Source organism: Magnolia sinica, chromosome 3, assembly GCF_029962835.1.
Source record: "Magnolia sinica isolate HGM2019 chromosome 3, MsV1, whole genome shotgun sequence".
NCBI lineage: Eukaryota > Viridiplantae > Streptophyta > Magnoliopsida > Magnoliales > Magnoliaceae > Magnolia > Magnolia sinica.
In genome coordinates, this window is record NC_080575.1 from 30,520,470 (window position 1) to 30,547,749 (window position 27,280).

Sequence of the window (27,280 nt, forward strand, 5' to 3'; positions counted from 1 at the left end):
CTCGACGACTAAGGTTGTTGTCAGGTTTGTTCTTGACCTAGACCTCGTGTTTCAGAACAAAAGTGTACTCTTGGAAAAATTCAACCCACTTGGCATGCTTTAGGTTTAATTTCTTTTGGGAGCTGAGGTATCGCAAAGCCCCATGGTCGAAAAAAAAACGAACTCTCGTGGTAGTAGGTAATGTCGTCAATGTCGTAAGGATTGGACTATCATGTTGAATTCCTTATCATAGGTAGAGTATTGTTGCTTTGCCTCATTCAACTTCTCACTGAAATAGGCATCAAGGTGCCCTTCTTGGCTAAGCATTCCACCTATACCTACTCCGGATGCATCACATGCAACTTTGAAGACTTTAGAAAACTTAGGAAGGCGCATGTCAAAAGCCTTAGTCTCTTTGAACGCTTTGGAGGCCGCATTAGTCCATTTGAACTCTCCATTCTCAATGCAATCCATGATGGGAGCCATAATGGAATTAAAGCATCGAATGAACCGCTTATGAAAAGTGGCTAAACCGTGGTAGCTACGCACCTCATGAATGTTTTGCAGTTCAGGTCAACTTACTATAGCATTGACTTTCTTTGGATCCGCAGACATGCCCTCAGATGGAACAATGAAGCCAAAGAATACTTTATCAGACATGAAAGAAGTCTTCTTCAGGCTGGCATATAACTTCCTCGTTCTAAGGATCCCGCAAACTTGCCTCAAATGATGGAGGTGCTGTTTCTTGGAGGTACTACAAATGAAGATGTCGTCAAAATATACCGCCAGGAACTCACCCATTGAGGGCCTCAACACCTGGGTCATTACTCTTATGAATCTACTCAGAGCGTTGGTCAAGCCAAAAGGCATGATTAGCCACTCATATAACCCATCCTTCGTCTTGAAGGATGTCTCCCATTCATCTCTTGGGCGAATGCGTATATGATGATGCTCACTTTTGTGGTCAATCTTGGAAAAGATCGTGGCACTTGCCATCATATCCAACATGTCGTCAAGACGTGATATAGGAAACCAATACTTGACCGTGATCTTGTTGATGGCCCGATTGTCCACGCACATGCGCCAAGTGCCATCTTTCTTAGGTGTGATGAGGGCTTGCATGGCATGTGGACAATCTCCTAAATGAACTCCTTTCTAAGAGGCTCTCTGCATGCTTTGCAGGATTCATTCGGTAGTGAGGAATGTTTGGTAGAGTCGACCCAGGGATAAGATATATGGCATGCTGAATGTTTCGCATCGGTGGAAGTTCATCCGGTAGGTTCGTAGGGAAAAAATGTTAAACTCCTTCAACAGCAGAATCACTTCAGGTGGCAATACGCTAACCTTGGGTCTGACCTCTCTTGCCATGACGACATACACCATCGAATCAGCCTTAGTCTTCCTTTTAGACTCTTTAGTGTTTATTATATGGACAGACTTAGGTTGGGACTTCCTCACATCTTTTGGATCACCCCTCTTGACGTCCTCATTCTCCGAGGTGCTTTTGGGCAGAAGAGGATTTAACTTTATTCTCTTACCTTCATACATAAATGAACATGTATTCGAATGGTTGAATAGTGTCACATCACGATCATACTGCCAAGGTCGGCCCAAGATGATGTGGCCTACATCCATAGGCAAAACATCACACCACAATATGTCTTTGTAGGAAGCAAACTGAATGGGAATAAGACACCGCTGAGAAACTGGTATCGATGACGCATCAACCCATGGAACTTGATAGGGCTGAGGGTGAGGAACATGTTTAAGACCCAAACAAGATATAGTGCTAGCGGAGACCACGTTGGTGCAACTACCACTATCAATTATCCCCTTGCAATTTTTGTCACCACACATGATGTAAATGTGAAAAATTGAATTCCTGCGCCAATCATCACTCTCTTTGGCTTGGGCTAAGGTGCATCTGACAACTGCAAGTGGCACGATCCCAACTCCATCTTTTTCATTACTAGCACAAATTTCGGGCTGATAATCTTCTTCCTCGCAATCGCCCTGATTATTCTCATCCTCATCAAACTTGGCAATTACGAGGATCTTATTTTGCTCTTTTGTAGGGCACTGGTATGCAAAATGACCATCTCCTTGGTAGTTGTGACACCGCGTTTGCTCACCTCCCCTTAAGCTGGTAATGGCTAGACCTTTATCCTTCACATCCCTATTGTTGGATTGAGTATCAATAGGAGCTCTGGATTGACTACCAAAACTAGGCGTCGCTGCCTGGGGAGTGGTCTTAACATTGGATTCACGAGTCGAATCGCTTCACGAATTGTGGTTTTAGATACCGCTCAAGTTCTTGCACCACTTGATAGGCATGCTCTAGGGTGCTGCTGTCGAGAGGAATGAGCTCACTCTGAACTCGGATCGGAGGCCCATTCTGATACGAGAAAGGGTCACTAATGGGTCCTCGATGTTACAACGCATCATATATTCATCAAACTTGGTGATGTAATCAGCCACGGACATTGATCTTTGCTGGTGGGATTGCCAGTGATCCAAAAGCTTTTGATGGTAAGAGAGTGGAATGTACTTTTCTTTCAAGATCTCTTTTATCTCAGCCCACAGTGGGACCTGGTCATCTCCAGACCTCTTAACCTTCTGCTGGACATTTGTTCAAAACAACTTGGCTTGACCCATCAACTTCATCTTGGCGAACCTCACCCATGGTGATCAGACATATTGTACCACTCGAAATAATGATACATGTCCGAAAGCCAATCGAGGAAGGCCTTGGGGTCCAAGCGACCATTACAGCTTGGGGCCTCAATCTTCACACTCTTCATCAATTGCTTATTAGGATCATGGTGGTCTTAATACTCTCCAAGGGGTGGTTGGGTACGCACCCCACCCGGCCAACACTTCAGCCACAACCTCTTTCATGTCCACCAACTTGGTTTCTTCCAACTGCACCTCCCGCTTGAGATTGGTCATCTTCCCCGTTGTTGGGTTTGCCTGGAGGGAAACTTCCAACTGGGTTATGCGAGTGTTAGTCATGACCAATTAGTTGTTGGGGGTCCTACCTTGGGTCTCAAGGGCCGCAACATGGTTACTCATGGCATTGATAGCCTCGGTAAGTTGTTCCAAACTCATTCTGGGATGTAGACCAAAACCACGCCTAGTACAAGTGGGCATAAACTGGGGATCTAATTTTGGGGGGAGGGGGTCCGTACAATTGTACGGTTGGGTAGGGTTTAGGTGTAGAGGGTTTTAGGGATGGTGGGGATGGGATTTGGGAGGAAACAAAAGAAAATAGAGAGAGGGAAGAAGAGAAGAGAAACGAATACCTTGAAGAGAAGAAAAAAGAGAGAAGATAGTTGGAATCACTCCAATCACAGGAGGATTTTTCTTTGCTCAAAGCAACAAAGAAGAAAATTTTATTTTTCAATGTTGATGAGGACATCCGACCGTTCAGAGTGTGAGGAGGATAGCGACGCGGCCTTCTTTGTGGTTGGATGAATGTTACATGAGGCCTGCAGGTCCAGATCGCATCTCTAGCCGTCGTAGAAAACCTCACATGCATGGTTTCCGCATCTTTGAAGACCCCACACTGGGAAGATGCATGTGGGCTGCGTATTGCGGAGTTCTGGACCGTTGGATCGAGTGCATGCGTCGATGGGACCGTTGGATCACTCGTATTGGGTTGTTTACCCACTTTTGGTCGTGGCTTGCCTCAAACATCGACAGCTTAGGACTTAGGTGTCTTAGTTTTTATTTATTACTTTACTACGATTTAGTTTATTTTGCGGTTTTATTTTGTTTTATTGATTAAAGGACATATTTTAGATATTAGTGTTTTTTAAAAAAAGAAATCTTTCTTGACCTGAGAGCGTCTTTTTGTAAAAACGAATTTCTTAATGTGATTTGGAGATTAGGATTGGTGAGAAGCCATTCCTGTTTGACGGAGGTGTGAGGCTTTCGCTTATCTTCCTTATGCTTCCTTTTTCTCCTTCAAAGAGGTATTTCTTTCAAGTTTTCATCTCTTCTTCTTCCCCTTTTCCCAAAATCCCTTCATTTCTTCCTCTTTACATCCTCCCATATAAACCCAACCGTTGAAACCCTCCCAAACCTTAGCCAAAATAATCCACACGTGTGACCGTATGGCAACAGGTGTGAACCCCAATAGTTGGCTGCCTGGCCCACCTTTCGTCCCTTTGATTTCTTCTTGCTTCCACATCAAAACCCCCTTGAATCCCATACCTTAATCCTCAGTCCTAACCTAAACCCTAGATCCCCAAGTATCCAAGTTTTTCCAAATCACCTAAACCCTAGATTCCAAACTTCCCTAATTGGCCCTAAATTCCAAACTTCCAACCATCCAAATCTTACATTTTCCTTTTATCAAGACCGAAGCCTCAAATCCCTTTACCAATTAACCAACCTAACCCTTAATTTCACTTTTCCCCAAATCCCATGAACCCTAGGTTGGCCTAAACCCTAACTGAGCAAACCCTAGGTAGTATTGGCTTTCCCTTTTTAAAATTAAACTAATTTCTATGCTACTCGGATGTTCCTTCATCCATAAGATCCCATCTTTTAGTCTTTAATGGTCATGCATTGTGTAGTTTGATATATGTGTCCTAAAAACCTCTCATAGTTACATGCTTGATTCTTGATATATTCGATGATTTAGCGCAGTTTGTGAATTTTGATTATTTAGATTAAGTTACTGATTGATCTCGCTTAATTATTTAGACACATGCATGCATCATCCATCAAAATTGGTATCAGAGCCAGGTTTAGCATAGGCTATTGTTGTCGCCTCTTAGTTAGAGTTGCATTTAGGCTGAAATTTTGCATCATAGGGTTTTAGCTTCTTTTGTTCACATATAGTTTGCATTTTGTATCATCATACCCTATAGTATTGCACTCCATTGTCCCTAACTTAAAGAGTGTTAGGTCTAGGTTATTTTGGTACCCCTACTCTATGCCCACTCGTTATAGGCGTGGATTTGGTCTACATCCCACCATGAATCTAGAACATATTACCGAGGCTCTTTAACTCTATCAGCAATCATCTTACGGCCATTGAGGCTCATAATAGGACCATCATTACTCAATTGACCACGACCAACGCCCGCATCAATAAGCTAAAAGTCTCTCTCTAAGCGAATCCCGATACTAGGAAAGATGGCCAATCTCAAGTTGGGGGAAAAGTTAAAGGACGTGGGCGTGGGCGTGGACGTGGCCAAGGTGTTGGCCTTGGTGGTGCGCATTTGCAACCACATTGTGAGGAGCGTCATGACCGCCATGACTCCAGATGCGCATGTCATGAAGAGTGTGAAAATTGATGTCCCTAGTTTTGATGGTCGCCTGGACCCCAAGGCATTCATTGATAGGATGGCGGACATGGACCACTATTTTGAGTGGTATGACATGTCTGATGCTCGTCTTGTGAGGTTTACCAAGATAAAGTTGGTGGGCCAGGCTAAATTGTTTTGGATCAACATTGAGCGAAAGATTGAGAGGTCTGGAGATGCCTCGGTCGCGCATGGGGTAGAGATGAAAGAAATTCTGAAGGAGAAGCATCTCACCCTCTCATACCGTAAAAACTTTTAGATCAGTGGCGGTCCTTTCGTCATGGAACAATGCTCGTGTCGGAATACATCGTTAAATTCAAGGAATACATGATGTGATGTGATATTGAGGACCTGATGATTACACTCTCCTATTTTAGAATGGGCCTCTGATTCGACATTTAACGAGAACTCCTTTCTTGTAACGTCGGCACCCTGGAACAAATGTACCAAGTGATGCAAGATCTTGAGCATTGCCTTAAGCTGCAATTTGGGAGACGATTCGACTCTCGTGATTCGAATGTTAAGACTACTTCCCAGGGAGCCAAGTCTAACGTTGGGAGTCAATCTAAGTTCCATACTGGATCTCAATCCAACCCTATAGATGTTAAGGGTAAAGGGATAACAAGTACTGACCCTAGGGGTGGTGAGCCACTGCGGTGCTTCATTTACCAAGGGTTTGGTCATTTTGCACATTAGTGTCCCTCGAAAGAGGAACAGGGCCCTCATTCTTGGCGAATGTGAAGAAGAGGTAAATGAACAAGGCAATTATGAAGAAGTATAGCAACCTGATGCGACCGGTGCTAGTGACGAAGATGCAAAGGAAATTGAGACCATGCCAATTGCAGTAGTGAGATGTGCCTTAGCCTAGGCCAAGGAGACTAGCGATTGGCGTAGAACTGCTATCTTCCATACTTATGTCAAGTAGAGGTGGGCATCGAGTTGAGCCGGACCGAGTTAGGTCCAACCCGACTCGATCTGGTTTTGGAAAATCCTTGACCCGAACTCGATCCGACTTGGTACCGAGTTCAACAGGCCTGACTTGATCCGAGTTGACTCGATCAGAGATACTAAGTTGGATCGAGTTGGCATCGATTCAGATCGGGTCAACGGGCTTGGGGACGAGTAAAACCTCATATGCTATATGATGACTGTCATCCGTGTAAGGATAGATGCTTTGGCACGTGTAAGAGATTGGGACCAGTCATTAGATGGGTCCCACCAGTAACACTACCTTGCACCTGACTTGTTTACTTAAACCAGGGAGCATTTTATAACCCGCCACCCACAGGACACGATTTTCCTGTGACCCGGGATTAGAGAGCTGCTGTGCTCTGTGGGTCCCACCGTGATGTTTGTCTTATATCCAGTTGGTACATCGGTTTCATGATTTAGGACATGAACCCAAACAGAAAGATGATCCAGAACTCAAGTGGGCCAGAGAGTAGGAAAGAGGAGATGGAAAGGGACATGGATAAGGCTCTAAGGAGACACATGATATATGGGTTTTATCCACACCGTCCATCCATTTTTCCATTTCATTTTCAGGTACAACTGCATTGGATATGCTTCAATTTTGGGAATAAAATGGATGGACGGAGGGGATAAAATACATAAATCAATGAATCCTCAACAAGAGATTAGGATTGTTCAATGAATCCTTGATCTATCCATTGTGGGCCTGCAATTTTGGATGGTTATATTGAAATTAGTTCAGGCCACGTCTACAAAGTTCAGTGCCTGACTATCAACCATCACCCATCGCAGGAGTATTAAACAGACTGACGCAACCCGCTTCCATCTCCACCATTTCCAGTGTGAGGTCTATCCTCTTAAAATAAAAAAAAACTTAAAGAAATATATATATTAGACAGAGCCATAGAGGGTACCTCGTTGTTGGTGCGGAGAGAGAGAGAGAGAGAGAGAGAGAGAGAGAGAGAGAGAGAGAGAGGAGGAGGAGGAGGAAGGCCAGAGGTTGCTGCCGCCTGCCGGACGGGACGGGATAGTTGGCTGATTGGTGTCGAATGGGAAGGGGTAGGGACTTTTTTCAGACTGGGGCGTGTGGTGGGTAGGGTAGAGAGGATTAGGAATTATATATATATACACCCTACCCGACAACCCGAGTCGAGTCGGGTTTCGGATCGGGTTGAGTCTGACGGATTGAGTTTCGGGTCGAGATACTGGGTAACTCGAACTCGACTCGATTGGAGTTCAGATTGGGGGAAGCCTACTTGGTTCGGACCGACTCACCCATTTGGTTTGGGTCAAGTCAAGTCCGAACAAGTCGGATCGAGTCAAGTTAGGCGAGTCGAGTCGGTTCGTGCCCAGCTTTAATGTCAAGTGTGGGGATGAGCTGTAAAGTGATCATAGATAGCGGCAGTTGCATCAATGTGGTCTCAGCAAGCACAGTGGCACGACTAGGTTTAACACCCGTTTCCCATCCCCAACCATATCGCATTGCTTGGGTTGACGCATCTTCGATTCTTGTGTCCCAGCAGTGTCTTATCCCTATCCAGTTTGGATCTTATAAAGACATGTTGCGATGTGATGTAGTGCGTATGGATGTCAGCCACTTCATCTTGGGTTGGCCTTGGTTGGATGATAGAAGCACACACTATTCGGTCGCTCAAATGCGTGTTCATTTATGTATGAAGGCAAGGGGATTATCTTGAACCCTCTCTTGCCAAAGAGCACCCTAGATAAGAAAGGAGATGTTAAGAGGGGTGATCAGAAGGATGTGAAGAAACCCCAGTCCCAGTGTCTGCATGTTATAAACGCAAACAAATTTGAGAAAGAGACTAAAACCAATTTCGAGGTGTATGCTCTTTTGGCTAGGGAAGTTACACCCCAGGTTGATGTGGAGTTGCCATGTGGAGTGATTCTGATGATGGAGGAATTCAATGATGTTTTTCCTGATGACCTCCTGGATGAGCTCCCACCTCCGCGGGGACATACAACATGCCATTAATCTTGTCTCGGGGTCAACTCTATGTCTCTACCTAATCACCTACATTACCGAATGAATCCTACAGAGCATGCGAAACAAAATATGGGATTGTATACGCCTTTGCCAGTGCCACATATTCCGTGACAAGATATCAATATAGATTTCGTGTTAGGCTTACCAAAGACTATTAAGAAACATGATTCCATCTTTGTTGTTGTTAGCTATTTTTCCAAGATGGCCTACTTCATTCCGTGCTCTAAAACGTCGGACGCCTCTAATATTGCTAAACTTTTTTTGAGGAGGTGATATGCTTACATGGTCTACCTAGGACTATAGTGTTTGACCGCGATGTGCGCTTTATGAGCTGTTTTTGGAAGACACTACGACACACGATGGGGACGAGACATTAATTCTCATAAGCCTATCATCCCTAGACAGATAGACAGATTGTTGTTGTTAATAGAAGTCTTGGAAATTTGCTCAGATGCCTTGTGGGAGATCTCATTAGGACTTGGGATACCGTTTTACCTGTAGTTGAGTAAGTAATGAAAAATACGAAGTACTTGCCGATTCTCATTGCATATTTCAGGACTTTCAAGCAGGAGACTGTAATGGTTTGTGTGAGACCTGAACGATTTCCACAGGGAGCCGTTAAGAAATTATAAGCATGTAGTGTAGGGCCGTACAAAATGCTAAAGAAATTGGGTCCTAATGTGTATGTAGTAGACCTTCCACCTACCATAGGAATTAGTTCTGCTTACAATGTGGAAGATCTAGTGCAGTATAAGGGTTCTGCTACTTCACCTCCTGACCCATATTCAAACCCTCTTATAGTCCCTGACAGTAGTGATCTTGACGTATTCCCTGATCCATGGCCTTTACTTGATCCATCGTCGTAGCCCTTACCACCTATACTTTCTTTACCTGCTGGAAGTGAGAAAATTGAAGACATATTTGATGAGCAAGTGGTCTCCACCGGTCATGGAGGATTCCAGAAATTCCTCACATTGAGAAATAGGCCTACTTTCGATAACATTTGGATCACATATGCGGATCTTTAATGACTTGACCTGGATCTTCTAGAGCGACATCGCCGTTTTATTTCGCCAGAGGCAAAAACTTCTCAGCTGGAGAGAGTTGATGAGGACATCCGACCGTTCAGAGTGTACCAGCGGATGAGGATGGCAACGCAACCTTATTTGTGGCTAGACGAGTGTTACATGTGGATCACATATGCAGATCTTTAGCGACTTGACCTGGATCTTCTAGAACGACATTGCCGTTTTATTTCTCCAGAGGCAAAGACTTCTTAGCCGGGGAGAGTTGATGAGGACATCCAACCGTTCAGAGTGTACCAGCGGAGGAGGATGGCAACACAACCTTATTTGTGGCTAGACGAGTGTTACATGGGGCCTGCAGGGTGCAGATCTCATCCCTAGCCATCGTAGAAGAGCTCACGTGCATGGTTTATGCATCTTTGAAGACCCCACACTGGGAAGATGCACGTGGGCTGCGTATTGTCGAGTTTTGGACCGTTGGATCGAGTGCATGCATCAATCGGACGGTTGGATTGCAAGTATTGGGTTGTTTACCCACTTTTGATTGTGGCCCGCCTCAATCATGGACACTTTAGGACTTAGGTGTCTTAGCTTTTAGTTATTACTTTATTAAGATTTAGTTTATTTTGTTTTATGCATTAAAGAACATTTTAGATACTTCATGTGATTTGAAGTATTCTCCATGTAATTTGGAGATTAGGATTGGTGAGAAGCCATTCTTATTCGACGGGGGTGCGATGCTTCCACTTATCTTCCGTATTCTCCTTTAAAGAGGTATTTCTTTCAAGTTTTTATCTTCTCTTCTTCCCCTTTTCCCAAAACCCACCAAAATCCTTACCTCTCTTCCTCTTTACATCCTCCCGTATAAACCCAACCATTGAAACGCCAAACCCTAGCCAAAATAACTCACATGTGCGACCGCTCGACCACACACGTGAACCCCTATAGCTGGCCGTACGGCCCACCCTTCATCCCTTTGATTTCTTCTTGCTTCCACATCAAAACCCCATTGAATTTCATACTTAATCCTAACCTAAATCCTAGATCCCTAAATATACAAGTTTCCCCAAATCACCTAAACCCTAGATTCCCAACTTCCCTAATAGGCCCTAAATTCCAAACTTCCATCCATCCAAATCTCTCATTTCCCTTCTATTAAGACTTGAAGCCTCAAATCCATTTACCAATTAAGCAACCTAAGCGTTAATTTCACTTTTACCCAAATCCCATGAACTCTAGGTTGGCCTAAACCCTAATTGAGCAAACCCTAAGCAGTATTTGCTTTCTCCTTTTGAAATTAAACTAATTCCTATGCTACTTGGATGTTCCTACATCCATAAGATCCCATCTTTTAATATTTAATGGTCATGCATTGCGTAGTTTGATATATGTGGCCTGAACCTCTCATAGTTACATGCTTGATTCTTGATATATTTGATGATTTAGTGTAGTTTTTGAATTTTGGTTATTTAGATCAAGTTACTGATTGATCTGGCTTATTTACTTAGTTACATGCATGCGTCCTGCATCAAATGTCCTACTAGGGCTTGAGATGCTCAATCCTTTAATAGTCTTTTTAGGGTGTTTTTACAAAAAGACCCTCATTGCATATAATCTGTCTAAAGCACCCTTATTTCAACTAAATTATAAAATAAACAAAAATACCTAAAATAAATAAGCAAAGTAACTAAACTGCACCATCTCAATGGCTTCACAATCAAGATGATCCACGGTCACGATCCAACGGTCCACATGTGAAATCCAGTGGTCCAACACTTCCAACTAAGCAACGTACATGCATCTTCCTAGCGTAAGGTCTTCAAAGATGCACGATCATGCAGATGGGGTCTTCAACGGGGCCAGGAACTCGAATTGGGCCCACTGAGCTCCATGTAATGATCACCTAGCCATAAAGAAACCATGGCAGCTCTCTTCCTCCTATGATAAACTCTAAAAGGTGCTCGGATGTCCTTATCAAAAGGCCTTTTCTTATTGTCTACTGCCCTTAAGATGTGGTTGAATTCTAATGAATTATAATCCGATCGTAATAATATGGCTCGGATTCACAATATTTACCAGGAGATTGGGACTTTGAGACGGGAAGTGTTCAAATTATTATTATTATGCTAAATTGTGTGGTTTGTTGCAAGAATTGTCTTTGCTGTCTGTATGATCTTCAATTTCCTTGTACCTCCGATAAAGAGGCATATAAATGAGGTATTGAGAAAAAGTGGATATTCTAGTTGTTAGTAGGTTTTATTTATGATTTTAAACTTGTGCGGGTTCAGATTCTTGGTTCACCTACTCTACCTTCCCTAAATAGTGTTTTATGCTTTGCTTTTACGAGATGAGTGGCACTATTACGAGATGAGTGGCGCTATGCTGCTATGGGGCCTGTCGTCGTTGAGAAATATGCTTTTGTCATTGGGTTTGGAAATTTTGATAATTCTAGTACTAGAAGAGGTAGAGCTACTGGATGGTAAGGTCGAGATGCAGGCTGTGGGCGTGGTCAGGGTGTTGGTCGTTGTCATGGTGCAAACCTTTTGTGTATTCACTGTGGCTGATATGGCCACATTGTTGATTACTGCTAGGTACTTCATGGTAGATCACCCCACGTATTATTGGGGAAATAGCTCCATTGGTGAAGTCACTTGTGGTTCATCTAGCTGGGGATGTGGTCCATCTCTAAAAAAGTGAGTATGATGCTTTGCTAAGGGATGACACCTAGAGCAAGATCTCCCCATTTACATATTTGGCTAAAAAAGGTAATACCTTCATCACTCTTCGCACTGCTTCCGAGTCCAGTCTTTGGATAATTGATTTGGGGGCTATTAATCATATGATAGGTATAACTGTTTCTTTTCTTTGTTTACCTTAGATCTTCATTTAGATTGTGTGAAGTTACCAAATGGTAACTTGACACCTATTAAGGGAAATGATACTGTTTTGGCTTCACCTCAGTCTTCTGTCTTATTGGTCCTTAATATTGCTTCTAATCTGTTGTCTGTGAGTCAAATTACGAAGGATCTAAATTGTAGTGTGACATTTTTTTTTCGAGATTATTGTGTCTTTTAGATTCTCAAGATGAAGTTGCTTGGTTGTGGACTTGAGAAGGATGGGTTATATAACATTCTTCATTCGAATTCTTCAAGTCAATTTATTGAGGATCTTTATCTTTGGCATTGTCGTTTTGGTCATTCTTCTAATTCAGTCCTATAGTCTTTGTTATGTCAGTCAGTTGTGTCTAATGCTATCAAGAATTGTTAATGTAGGGCTTGTGTTTTGGCTTAATATCATAGGTTGTTTATCCTTCCATGGAATAAATAGGTCCAATAATTTTTTTCGTTGGTTCATTTTGATGTATGGGGTAGATTCCGATTAATTTCTAATGGATTTAAATACTTTCTCCTTCATTGATGGTGTGTCATGTATGATATAGATTTATTTGATGAAAAAGAGAGACAAGGTTGGTTCAATCTTCAAAATGTTTCTTGCTTGAGTTCAAAATCAATTTAATATAAATATTGGAACCCTTTGTATTGATAATGCAAGGGGATACCTTTCTCATTCTATGCTGCCTTATCTTCAAGAGCATAGTATAAATTCTTAAACTACTCGTGCATAACACCTCCCAGCAAAACGGTAGTGCTGAAAGAAAGAATATACATCTTTCTAGAAATCACCCGTGCTCTTCTCATAGGTATATCTGTTTTCAAGTACCTTTCGTCGGATGTTGGCCTTACTGCTTGTTATTTAATTAATTGTTTGTCTACGAAGGTTCCTGGCGGTAAGTCTCCTATTCAATATTTCTCGACATTCTACCCGATTCCTGAAATTCCATTATGAGTCTTTGGGTGTGTTTCTTATGTTTTCAATACGGATTCTATCGAAATAAATTGTCAGATCGAGCTATTAATTGTGTTTTCTTGGGATATCCAGCTTCCCAAAAGGTTATATAAGTGTCTTGATCTGGTCGTAAAAAATGTTATGTTTCTACGTCAGTTTCTTGAAAATGTTCCATATCTTTCGAAAGATCATGAGGAGCGCCAATCATTGATTCTTCCTATACTTGTTCTCGACTCCGATCCAATTCTTTCTGTTCCTAAGGCATGTTCTCCACCCAAAGATGTTATAGATAACGCGGTTTGAACTTCAAGATTAAGAACCTTAATGAAGATGTCCGTGAGTTGAGTAGTAGACGAAACAAAGGGAGTAGAACTAATGCCAACAGCAACCTTCTCAAGAATAAAGTGAGCTTTAATGAAAAACTAGATTCGATTGATTGTCACAATACATAGGTATAGGAGTCTTAACTAGAAATAATGGTATGCTATAACGGTTACGTAACATTAATGGTGGTAACTGTTATGTATTACAGGGCTGAAACAACTATAGGGTCATTATAGAAAAAATGGCCTACAACGGCCTCGTAATGGGGCCAAAATAGATTTTTTTTTTTTCAAAAGAAAAAAGTGGCCGTAACAGCTGTTATGGTCCGTATCGTAATGGTAATGATGGTGGCCATTACAGCCACCGTTACTATTATGAATACGTTCCTGGAAATCCCAATTCAATAGCGAAACTTTTAATCCCAAAATTTGACATGCAGTATTCTCCATAGCACGGTACTCAGCCTCAACACTAGATTGTGCAAAATCTGTCTGCTTTTTTGTTTTCTAGGTAATGAGATTGCCTTTGAAAGAGTACATATCTTGTCGTAAAGCGTCGATCATCTAGTGAACCTCTTTAATGACTATTAAAATAGCCATCGATATCAAGATTATTATTATAACTAAACAAGATACCACGTCCTGCAGAAGATTCCATGTTGCGTGAGATGTGACAAACTGCCTCAAGGTGACTGGATTGAGGAGCATGCATGCATGAACTGGCCAATCAAACTCATTGCATGGGATCGATTTAGGCGAGTAATAGTCAAATATATCAATTGACCAACCAAACGTGTAAGGATTATCAAGATGTTCCCTATAATCTGCTCAAAGCTTCTTATTAACCTCTGACTATGAATCAATAGGTTTGACGCCAAGATTACCGGTTGAAGTCAATAAATCAAGGTTATATTTTCGTTGAGACAAAATAATGCCCGTCTTAGAGGGATAGACTTCAATCCCAAGAATGTATCTTAGTGATCCTAAATCTTTGAATGTTAAAAACCTTACTTAGAGTTTCAACTTAGAAGATGCACTAGCTTCATCACTTGTAACAACGATATTATCCACGTGCACACTCACAACGATGATACCCTGTACACGCAACCTAACAAATACATAATGGTAAGAATGAATGTGAGTAAATCTAATACCGTGTACATGCAACTTAATGAATGCATAATGGTAAGAATGAATGTGAGTAAATCTAATATGAATAAGGGCCCACTAAACTTCTGAAACTACGCTCAAGGAGCCTGCTTTAAACCATATATAGCGTTCTTAAGACGACTTACCTTTCTACCCCACCTGTTTGGCAAAACCAGGAGGGGGAAGCATATGAATCTCTTTAGTCAAATCATCATTCAAAAAGGTATTCTTAACATATATCATCGTTCAAAAAGGTATTCTTAACATATATATATATATTTTAAATTAAAAATTATTAACATCTAATTGGTGTACCGCTAATTTAAATTAGCAGCAAGATAAATCATCACCCATAGGCTGTAACAAATGTATCTTAACAATAGGAGCAAAAGTCTCAGAATAATTCTCACCATATGTCTATGTAAATGTTTTAGCTACGAGATGAGCTTTATATCGAGCTATACCTACCATTAAGGTTGTAGTTAAGAGCGTACACCTAACGACAACCAATTGAGTTCTTCTAAATTGGTAAATCAGTCATTTCCCATGTATGATTTCCCTCAAGGGTAACCATCTTCTCTATAGCTTGTCATTATAGAAGAGAATTAAGAGCATGTTTAAGATTTTTAGGAATAGTGGAAGAAGACCACTCATGGGTAGAAACAAAGGACCTGTGAACTGGAAACAAAAAATGATAGGAAACAAAACGTTAAATAGGATGAGAAGTATAATCTTTTGTCTTTTTTTTTTTATTTCTTTTTTTTTTTTCTTTTCTTTTCTTTTCTTTTTCTGGTAGTAACAAGCAAATCCAAGGATGAGTCTAAATATGGATTTGTATAAATAGGCAAGCTAGTAGGAATACTATCATTGCCGCTTGCAAAGGAGCATGCTTCGTGGTGCTTTGAGGAAGAATTGGAGTACAAACATTTTTTCTTTCATACATCTTGAAGTCTGGTTTAGTCGATTGTGAATAAGAAACAAACTTATCTTTAACATTATCGGGTTTAAAATGAGCGGAAGCAATCAGACTAGACTCAAGAAAAGAACCATAAAATTGTGCTCCCCCTGACCTATAGAAAAAATATGGAGCGTCTTAACAAAACTTAACATTCATGGAGATGATGCTTTTTAGTGTTCAGATTCCAAATGCTTATATCCCTTTTGTGAAGATGAATATTTCAAGAAAATACATTTAACGACCTGATTTGGCTCTTTATTTCAATGAATGATCAATATTATAGGCATCGGTATGCCATTTGGTCCAAGTGCCTTTCTTGTTTTCATCTTTCTCAAAGCTTCTTTTACTACGAAAGTATCTGTGGACTCGAACATTTGAATTTATGGTTCCTTCTATCCCTGTGCTCTTAGGTGGACCTTTTCTTTTCATAATAAATATGGATAGCCCTTCCTAGCCATTGATTAGATGGTTTTGATCATCAATCAGAGTGGTTTTTGGTAGGGCTGGTTATCAAAGCCGGACATGATGGATGGTTTAGGTCAATGATAGAGCTTTTCTAGTATAATAAATACAGACTGTCCATTTTTGGTACCATTGATTGGATGGTTAGGATCATCCCACCAAGGTGATTTTGAGGGATGGGAAGGTGGGCCACACATCATGGATGGCCACAATGTCCAGGCCTTTTCTAGTATAATCAATATGGACCGTAAATTTCTTAGCCATTGTTTAGTTTGTTAGGATCATCCAATCAAAGTTACTTTTGAGAGGAGTGGGAAATAAAAGTCGGGCCCCACATCATGGATTGTCCAAATGACCTTTTCTAGTGTAACCAAATATGGACTATCAATTTTCATAGTCATTGATTGGTTGGTTAGGATATGATCCAAATGATTTTGAGCTAAGGTGGTCCCCACATCATGGATGGACCTGATCTATGATCGGACTTTATTTATTATAATCAATATGAGTCTTGCACTTGTGTGACCATTGATTGGATGGTTAGAATCATCTGGTCAAAATGGTTCTTGAGGGGCATTTGAAAATGCGATGCATGATGGACAGTATCTGAAAATCATCGGTCTTTTTCCAATATGATCAATCGGGACCGGCCGTTTTTTTGGTCATTGATAAACTGTTATAGATATCCAATCAGAGTGACCATTGAGAATCATGGTCAATTAAATGTGGGACTGACATGAGGAGGCACTGTGAGTCTGTGACCAACTAAATTTCATACTTTCCCAGGAAAGACCACAATGTGCACCGAAACAGACTTTAGACTTCTCCTAGCCAGTAGAACCTATTGTGTTAGCGGAATATAATATAGGCTTCCTAGGAAACATGGAGCCAAATTTGAGTTTCCACATGTTACACAAAGACCAGGGATTCATTCCTAGTAACCAATTGCCCCTAAATGGATTATTTTTGTTCATTGGCTCTTAAATCTATGACAGCTGTTTTTCGAAAGGCCAGGGGCAGAGTGAATCTCAGGTGTTGGGGCTCACCCAATTTAAGGGTTGGTAAAGGGAAGATCTTTTTTAGGGTGTTCTCTCCAATCCTATGTAGGCGGGACTGAGGGTTAGCATTCTACATGAGCATTAGACACTGCTGTATAGTTGGTTGATTGTTTCTATTGGTATTCTGTGTGACCGAAACTTGCGTGGTTCATTATACCATGCCTATTGATTATCGTTCTTGTAACTCAACATTGAGCTTATGGGTGTCATTTTCTAAGAGAATGAAAGCAATTGTTGGGAAAAATGATTTCGGTGTTTAACATTGTTCCAAAATGTGATTGTGACAGAGAAAGTAGAAAGAAGAGAGAGTGAGGAGAAAGAGCGAGGACAGCTATAGCCTCATGCACCCTCGCCCTGTTATTTTATTATCAGGGCTTTCTTCTTTAAAAGCAAAAATCCAAAATTGCCCTTTCACGGTTAAGTTATTGTATTACATTAGCCCATGGGCCCAAACCTCAACTGAACACATATTTACGCCCAGAAAGCTTAGGAAACCACATGAGACCAAGATGGCCCACCAGACCATTTGTGACTTGTGGGACCACATGTGATCGATATGGACCATTAACAAACATGATTAATATCTGAATTACCTTTCAATAATTATTGTCCGATGTTTTTGATATCAGTAGTTTGATTGGCTTTTCAACTTATGAGGTATCCTTCAAGATAGAACTTGGATGCCCTAGCCCCTATGTCAATGAGATTAAATGCCATTGCTTCTCTCATCTTGTTCATGAATTTGCAATTTTTCTTTTTTTGGGCCAGATCATCTTAGTACTTCCACAAAAAGATAGTATCGTGTGATCTTTGTTTACTTTTGTGGCTAATCACTGGAATATCTAGTTTACAATTTTTTCTCACTCCCAACAATTTCTTCATACTGTGTTAGTTTTATTATGGCTTGAGCTTTGTTTCGCTGATCTTACCTTATTCTTGTAGATTGTGTCAGAGATTCGAAGGACGGTGGAATCTTTGGACTTCATTGAAGTCGACACTCCGGTTCTCCAGGTTGCGTTTTTCTTGAGCATGTGTTTTATACATTTACTTCATCTCTTAATTGATATATTCTGTCTGGTTGCTACGTAAAATTATCTTCCAATGGCTTATTTATTTTGTCAAACTCCTGGAAGAAAACTATTTAGATCCTATATAAGTTGAGGGTTACATTTCATTAATAGTTAATCCATTGTTGTATGGATATTGAGTTAGCAAGGAATATTTTCTCCTTGAAAATCTCGATAAGTAGGCTTTAATGTTTCAGGAATTTTATGATCCTTACTTGGGCTAAATCCACATGATTTTGTCTTGCGATAGCATAATGACAGTGAATTCTAATATCTTAAATAGGTGTGCTCATACGAATTTTGGATCCTTATTGTGTGGTTAACATAGATCTTTGTGTGAATTGTAAAAAGTTAAGAGGTCATTCATGGAAATGTTTAGTACTAAAACTATGTAAAGAAAGATGCAAGTATGGAGGCGTAAATAGGAAATAAATTCTTAAACAATGTCATGTGTGTTATGGGAATATCTGAGTCCCTTTAATTCTGAGGCCCAAAGCTACACTAGTCAGATCAGATACGTAAGAGTAAAATACTAGGACCGATCTGGGGAAGATGCTCGGCTCGGTCCCTATCAAACCCTTGCGCCGAGATTATTGGTTTGGGTAAGCTAAGACCGAGATAATCGACATGAAGATCATGCAAGATCTCGGACCGCCCTACTACTGCCTGACCAAAAACGGATAACTCGGCCACTCACATCAATGTCACCCATTGCAAGAAAACCCGACTCGGTAGGACAGGTCCGCCGTCCGCCTCGGAACTCGGAGGGAAGACCTCCAGAATATTCGACAGATAACTAAAGTCAAGTCAATCATGAGTCCGGGCCGGGGCTCGGGACGCGATCTCTGTTTAACAACTCAATGGCGGAGGCTCCTGTGCATGTTGATCTAAGTTTGAGGCTCGAAATTAGGGCTTCTTTGGCCTGGGATCTCGAGCTGAGGCCGAGGCAGGATGAGGACGTTTCATGTCCTAAACTAGGAAACTACCTTAGGCGGACACGACCGATTGTTTCGGTCGCAGATACGCACGATACGCTACACGATCCCCGGATTACAGATCATATCTCTATGATCCCAGTATCCCACTGATTGAGCGAATCATGCCGAGATTAACGGACCCGGACCGCTCGATAGTAAGGTATAAATACAATGAGACTCCATTGCTACAGGTATGTAACATCTTGTACTCTCCCTTTACTCTTCAACTTAGACTCAGATTCCCTTGACCTGACTTAGGCATCGGAGGGTCCCTTGCTTAGACCAGGGTCTCCTTTGCTCATTGCAAGTGTGCAGGTTCAAGAGGCTGAGGCGATTCGGAATTCGCGAGTTGGAGCGGAGAGTCGTCCAGATTTAGTCATCAACATTTTTGGCGCCGTCTGTGGGAACTTGATATGAAAGGTCAGGTTCCTATTCTTAAGCATAATGGCGAGAGGAAAGAAGAAAGTAGCAGCTGTGGAACCAGAGCAAAACGAGCAGACCTGTTCCTCTTCACTACTTCACGCTGAATCAGCCCCAGGGCCTTCCCAGCGTTCTCGCAATCGGGCAAGTAAGTATCGAGCTATGCAAAGCGAGATACAGGCCCTGAACGACGAGGGTAACCAGATGAAGCAGCGACAAGAACCGCAACCGCATCCTGCTTAGGAAAACCCTGTTCCTGAGCCGATTGGTCCGGTTGTGGAAGCTCACTCCACGCCGAGGAGTATGAGATCCGAGGGGCCTCAACGCCCTCGGGCACCAGTTTCGGTTCAGAATCCTCCCCTGACCCAAGTCCGAGTTTCGGCTCGGAACACAGCTACTCGAGCTCCGACAAATGCCTCGGTCACCTCGGCCCTGACACCTATAGATCTCCGCCACGAGTTGGAACAGAGGGGAATGAAGACTCCCGAAATAGAAAACACCCATGAGATAGTGGCTGAGAACAAAGATCCTTAGGAAACACGGTTCGCGGAGCTCAACAACAAAATTCTGACACTAGAAAAGAAGCAGCAGCCGTTGTTAGTTCCTGCCGCCGTTTAGGCAATGATGGAAGAGACCGAGCCTCCCTTCACCTCGCCGATCCTGTACGAGGTGATGCCACAGAGGTTCAGGATACCTCCCGTCATCCAATACTCTGGGTCCGGTGACCCATCCGAGCACGTGGAAGCTTATCGTTCGTGGATGCAAATCCAGACAGCAACGGATGCAATGATGTGCAGGGAGTTCTCGATCACACTCACAGGATCCGCTCGGAGTTGGTACCGTCAACTCAAACCCAATTCCATCGGTTCCTTCGCAGAACTTAGCCGATTATTCCTTACCCAGTTCATAAGTGGTAAGAAGAGTCAGAAGCCGAATACTCACCTGTTCACCATCAAACAAGAGCCTAAGGAGTCATTGAAGGACTACATCGCTCGCTTCAATGAGGAAGCGTTACAAGTGGAGGATTACGATGACAAGATGGCACTTTCCGCCGTGTTCGGTGGTTTGAAAGAAGGAAGGTTCACCTTCTCTATTGGGAAGAATCCGCCAAAGACGTTAGCTGACCTCATCACCAGAGCCCAAAAGTATACTAACGCTGAGGAATTCTCCAATGCCTGCAAGAATGTTCAAATGACGGAGCCGACTGTCAAGGGGAAGAGGCCTAGTAACGAAGAATCCCAACCGACCAGCAAGGGACCAGATGACCGCGCCCGTTGCGATCGTCAACCAAGCAGAAAACCAGAGGAAAAATTCCGTTCCTATACCCCCCTCAGTACGTCCACTGAGCAGATTCTACTGGACATCCGAGGGGAGAAGCTTCTGAATTGGCTTGTGTGTATGAAGGCCGACCCCGATCATCGAGACAAGCGCAAGTACTGTTGCTTCTATCGGGATCACGACCACAACACGGCTGATTTCATGGATCTCAAGGATGAGATTGAGACCCTTATTCGTAAGGGACATCTGCGCCGATACGCCAAAGGAGAAAAAACCGCTCGGAAAGAAGAGCTAGAGCGAGAACAGCCGAGCAACCCCCCGAAGAGCTAGCCGAAATCCGCACCATCTTCAGTGGCTTGTCTGGTGGAGGAGACTCAAACCGGGCTCGAAAAGCCCACTCTCGGAAGTCCGATCCGGAGCACTACGTCCACTTGACCGAGCGGCCTAGCAAGGAACTCCGGGTTACCCTGTGCAGTCTGACCTTCACGGAAGATGATGCGCGTGGAATTCAGCACCCGCACGATGACGCCTTGGTGGTTACTATGACCATAGCAAACCACAAAGTGTACCGCATCTTGGTCGACACCGGAAGCTCGGCCGACGTAATCTACTCCGAAGCCTTTAAAAGAATGGGAATTCCAAGGTCACATCTCAGACCTGTGAAGACCCCACTGCACGGCTTTGCCGGAGAAAGGGTAATTTTTGAAGGAGCCATCTCCCTCCCTGTGACTGCGGGAGAAGGACAACATCAAGCCACCCTGATGGTGGACTTTCTTGTTGTCAATGTGCATTAGAACACAACGTCATTCTGGGCAGGCCTTCCCTAAATGCAATGAGAGCAGCTGTTTCCACCTATCATTGGATGATGAAGTTCCCCGCCGAGGGCGGAACAGGATACCTCCGAGGTGATCAGCGCGAAGCTCGGAGATGCTATGCTATAACAGTGAAGAAAGGGTTCGTGAAGCAAGCACTCACTGTCCATATTCTAGATCCTAGAGGACCTGCGAAAGACTCATTCGTGGAAGACTTGGAGAAGGTACCACTCGACGAGGCAGACCCGAGTAATACGGTTCAACTCGGAACATCGTTGAACCTTGAATAACGGTCTGAAATGCTGACCTTCTTACGGCAACATAGAGACGTATTTACATGGTCGCATGGGGACATGCCCAGGATCTCCCCGGATTTTATGGTCCATAGGCTGAATGTGGACCCGGATCATAAGCAGAAGAGGAGACTGTTCGATGCCGAGCGATATGAAGCCATAGTCGACGAAGTCTCCATTCTGCTCGACGCCGGCTTCATAGAGGAAGTATACTATCTCGATTGGATCGTAAACGTGGTCCTTGTCAAGAAAGCCAACGGAAAATGGCGAGTCTGTGTAGATTACTCGGATCTGAACAAGGCGTGTCCGAAGGATAGCTTCCCGTTGCCTCGAATTGATCAGCTGGTAGACAGTGCCGTGGGGCACGAACTACTTTCCTTCTTGGACGCTTACTCCGGGTATAACTAGATCGCGATGCATCCCCCAGACAGGCAGAAGACTACCTTTGTCACAAACAAGGGCCTCTACTGTTACCGGGTCATGCCATTTGGCCTGAAGAACGTTAGGGCCACATATCAAAGGCTAGTGAATCAGATGTTCGTCAAACAGATTGGGCACACCATGAAAGTATACGTCGACGACATGCTTGTGAAGAGCGTCAAGGCGTCCAATCACTTGACAGATCTCGGAGAAACTTTCACCATCTTCCGAGAATATCAAATGAAGCTGAATCCCGCGAAGTGCGTCTTCGGAGTTGGCTTCGGTAAATTCTTCGGGTTTTAGGTTAGCCAGAGGGGCATTGAAGCGAACCCCGACAAGATCAAAGCACTCTTTGACATGAGTCCACCTCGGACTGTCAAGGAGGTACAATGCCTCACTGGACGAGTAACAGCGCTAGAACGATTTATATCCAGAGCTACGAACAAATGCCTCCCCTTCTTTCAACAACTGAAGGGTTATAAGAAGGCATAATGGACGTCGGAATGCGAACAGGCCTTCCAGCAACTGAAACAGTATTTAGGTTCACCACCCCTACTGTCTAAACTCGAAGAAGGTGAGCCCTTGTTCTTATATCTTGCAGTCTCAGCCTCAGCTGTCAGCTCGGCCCTGATCAGAGAAGTAGGGGGCAAGTAGCATCTCGTATACTATGTGAGTAAAGCCATGGTGCCCACCGAGACAAGATATCCGGCTCTGGAGAAGCTAGCGCTCAGTCTCGTCGTCTTGGCTCAGAGATTACGTCCATACTTCCAAGCTCATTCCATCGTTGTCTTGACCGACTCTCCCCTCAAGCAAATCCTCCAGAGGCTCGAAGTATCGGGTCGGTTAACCAAGTGGGCCATCGAACTTGGGGAGTTCGACATTCAGTTCCGACCGAGGACAACAATCAAAGGCCGAGTCGTGGCCGACTTCATTGCAGAATTCACCACTCCAAGCGAAGGAGGGATCAATGCCGAAGTCGAAATGACTCCCTCGCCTGTTCTCCCAAGTGATCAAAAGGCGAAATCTGAACCAGGATGGATTCTCTATGTAGACGGGTTATCCACTGCCAAACGTGCCAGAGCAGGGATTGTCCTGGTCTCGCCTGATTCCACACCCATCCAGTATGCGATTAGACTCGGTTTCATGGCCTCTAACAATGAGGCGGAATACGAGGCTCTGCTAGCTGGACTTAGACTGGCGGCAAGTCTGGGGGTTTAGTCTCTTCAAGTACGATGCGACTCTCAGCTGGTAGTGAATCATATCTCCACCGAATACGAGGCCAAGGAAACTAGGATGATTGCTTATTTAGACAAAGCAAGAAAATTGATAGAAAGATTCTGGAGCTGTACTATCTGTTAGATTCCTAGAGTGGAAAATTCCTGGGTTGACGCCCTGGCAAAGCTAGCCTCAACCACGAAAGGAAAGATCCCGCGAATCATTCCCGTGGAGTTCATAGAATATCCGAGCATCGACTAGACGGAGAAGAAAACGGTCAATCTAGTAAATGATACTCCGAGCTGGATGGACCCTATTTATAGCTACCTCACATCCGGTGAGGTTCCTTTGGATAGGTTGGAAGCAAGGCACCTGAGAGTCAGAGTAGCGCGGTATGTAGTCCTGGATGGGATATTGTATAAGAAAGGGTATTCGCAGCCCTACCTCAGGTGCCTTCGACCCGACGAGGCAGATTATGTGATTCGGGAGATTCACGAAGGAATCTGTGGAAACCACTCTGGCAGCCGAGCCCTGGCCCTGAAGATACTCCGACAAGGATATTTTTGGCCGACCATCAAGGAGGACTCGAAGTATTATGTTCAAAGGTGCGACAAATGCCAACGATATGCGGCTGTGCCGAGGCAACCTACAGAGGAAATGACTCCCATGAGCGGTCCATGGCCGTTCGCTCAGTCGGGGATCGATATCATCGGTCCCTTGCCCACAGGAAAAGGGCAAGTCAAGTTCGCTATTTTTGCGGTCGACTACTTCACCAAGTGGGCCGAGGTCGAACCCGTTGCAAAGATCACATAGCAGAAGGTGATCGATTTTGTCTGGAAGAACATCGTTTGTCGATTCGGGATCCCACGCACTATCGTATCTGATAATAGCAGACAATTTGATAATGACAAGTTTCAAAGAATGTGTCGTGGGCTCGGCATCACAAACGCATATTCTTTGCCTCGGCACCCGTAATCCAATGGACAGGTGGAAGCAGTTAACAAGGTCATTAAGCACCATCTCAAAACAAAGTTAGAAAAAGCGAAGGGTAACTGGGCCGAGGAGCTTCCATTCGTCCTATGGGCTTATAGGACTACGGTTCAGTCGTCTACTGGGGAGACCCTTTTTCGCTTTTCTACGGATCGGAAGCAATGGTGCCAGTCGAAATTGGTCCCCTACAGCTCGGGTCAGAAACTTCTAGGAAAATGAAAACGCCGAGCAGATAGCGGCCATCCTGGACCTACTTGAAGAAGTCAGAGAGGTCTCCAGACTCAGGGTCACTGCTCGACATCAACAGGTGGCACGATTTTACAACTCTAAGGTTAAGACCAGACGGTTCCGTCTAGGGGACTTAGTCCTCCACCGAGTCTTTCAGAACACTGCAGAACCGGGCGCTGGGGCACTCGGACCTAATTGGGAAGGGCCATATCACGTGGTCCGATCGACCAAATCTGACACTTACCACTTAGAGGATCTCGAGGGCCGATAGCTCCCCCACCCCTGGAACGCCGAGCACTTGAAAGTCTACTACCCTTGATGTAATGACCATTCTGGGCCCACGATAAAAGTACGCCTCTGAGCGACTAGCTTTTAAGGCTCTCAATAAAATTCACATCCCTTCCTACTTACGCGAACGGATTGTCTGCTAAGGAAAAGTTGCCTCATAAGTAGGGGCGGACTTAACGAACTGATCCCTTAAAGAAGGGGTTAGAACGTTATCCCACGAAAGTTCTACAAGGCATCCCCTGATATTCAGGAGTAAAGCCAATAGATGAACCAATTTCCTAACAAAGGAGTCGGCTCATCGCCCGCTTGATGGATAGATTAAAAGTTGCTCGCCAATCGTGGGACGAGCCGATCCCCTAAGGGTACGGACTCAACAATTGCGATACCACAAAATTCAAAGTTCTACAAAACAGCACTGAAACGAGTTGACCCATAAAAGGGTTGGTTCGGCAACGCCCCAAAGTAAATCAACCTATCAACAGATCAGTTCAACAATCAACAATCAACATCCAAGAACCAACTACGGATTAACATATAAAAAATCATCATCTATACGCCCTCTCCAGAGGGTCAAAAAATATTATCCATCAAACCATTCACCAAAAAGGAATTAAGTTCAGAAAAGTCATAAAAAGAGAAATATTAAAAGCTATGCGGTCGGAGGAGGATGAGGAGCTTGAGAGCCAGGGGCCTGACCCGGGCGAGCATCTTCGGAGGGCTTCTCTCCTGCGTCTTTAGGCTGCAGAGGTTCAAGGTTGAGGTCCGGGTAAAAATCCTAAACCGCCTCAATACAAGCGTCGAAGCCATAGTTGTAAAACTTGGTGACTTCGGCAGCCCTCTCTTCTGAAGCCTTGAAGGCATCCACTGCAGCAGCCACCGCCATGGCCAGGGAGGCCTCGTCTTCAGCTCGTTGAGCCTCCTTCGCTAGGGAGATGGCTCGGATCTGTTCTTCTGCCGCCTTGGCTCTAGTTCGCTCCAGGACTTCCCCCAATTGGGCATTCTCCCTAGCAAGCGAGTCCGCGTGGGCCCTGGTCCGGGTCAGCTCGGTAGTGGCAACACCGCATCGAGCTTCGAGGTCGCCCACGACCCCCTGAAGCTGGAGCTCTCGAGCTCTCCCGTCCTCAAGTTGTCGATGTAGTTCCGCCTGCTCCATTTGGAGGAAGGCCGCCTCATCTCGCAAGAGCCCGGCCTCGCCCCTGATGGCCTCCACCTCGGCATCTTTCTTGGCAGACTCCTTCAATCTCTCCCGAGTCAGAAGGAGCCTCGGGATGGACTAAACAAAAAATAAAAGAATGAGTATCTGAATACGGCAAAAACTGAAGGCAAAGAAAGTCAATAGAAGTACCCGGTAAAGGACGGAAGCTATGTCGTTGAAGAAAGACTCGTCCCACTTGGCAAAAAGGTCAACAATCTCCTCCTCTGGGGCATGGTTGGAAGCCCAGCGGACCAAACAGGCCATGTGATAGCCCAACTGGAATCTCTCTCCGCTCATCCCCACTTGAGCCCATCCCGCCGCTCCCTCGGCCCCACTCCTACTGCTTGCTGAGGCTTGAGCCTCAGCCCCGGGATCATTCCCGATCTCGGGAGGGGAGAGCATGGCGTCAGCCATCCGAACGACTTCTTCATGTTCGGATGAGGAGGGAACAACAATACAGGGTTCGGGGGTTGCGGGAGGTGCTTCAGCGACCCGAGGGGCAGCGGGAGCATTATCTGCAGCGGCCCCAGCCGCGACAAGCGCTGTAACTGGAGCTGCAGCAACAGAAATGGAAGCCGCAACCGGAGCTGTAGCAACAGAAACTAAAGCCGCTGCTGGAGCTGCAACAACAAAAATTGGGGCCGAGGAGCTCTTGCCGCCTGCCTTCTCTGAACGGTAGTCTTCGTTCGAGGCTCAGCCCTCAGCATCTCGTCAACGGTTGGGGCGGCTTTCCTCCTCCGGGACCCAGCGGCCTTGGCCATGCCTGCTCGCGAAGTAATAAATCAGCAATTAAGTTAAGAGATTCAATCTTTCCAAAAGTAAAGAGCTAAAGAAAGACTTACTGAAGGAAGTGGGGAGCGGTTTGGACTTGCAAAGTCCGGACCAGTGAAGGTTGGCGACCGTGATTAGATTCGACCAGGAGCGGAGATCTCTTGAGCGCGCCTTGGCCTTAGCAACCTGATTCTTTAGGTCCGAAGTGAGGAGAGGCATACCCCTCGGAAAATC

At 44.2% G+C, this 27,280-nt stretch overlaps 1 protein-coding gene across 4 annotated transcripts in view; it reads left to right on the forward strand.

The window, feature by feature from the left end:
• Positions 1-27,280, forward strand: part of LOC131239771 (lysine--tRNA ligase, chloroplastic/mitochondrial) — a 128,017-nt gene that overhangs the window by 36,814 nt on the left and 63,923 nt on the right. For all 4 annotated transcript variants that reach the window (XR_009168376.1, XM_058237636.1, XM_058237635.1 and 1 more), the window contains exon 6: positions 18,035-18,103. Coding sequence is in view for 3 of the 4 variants with exons in the window: in XM_058237636.1 (XP_058093619.1) it covers positions 18,035-18,103 (69 nt within the window). In the remaining variant the exon portion in view is untranslated. The remainder of the gene's footprint in view (positions 1-18,034; positions 18,104-27,280) is intronic.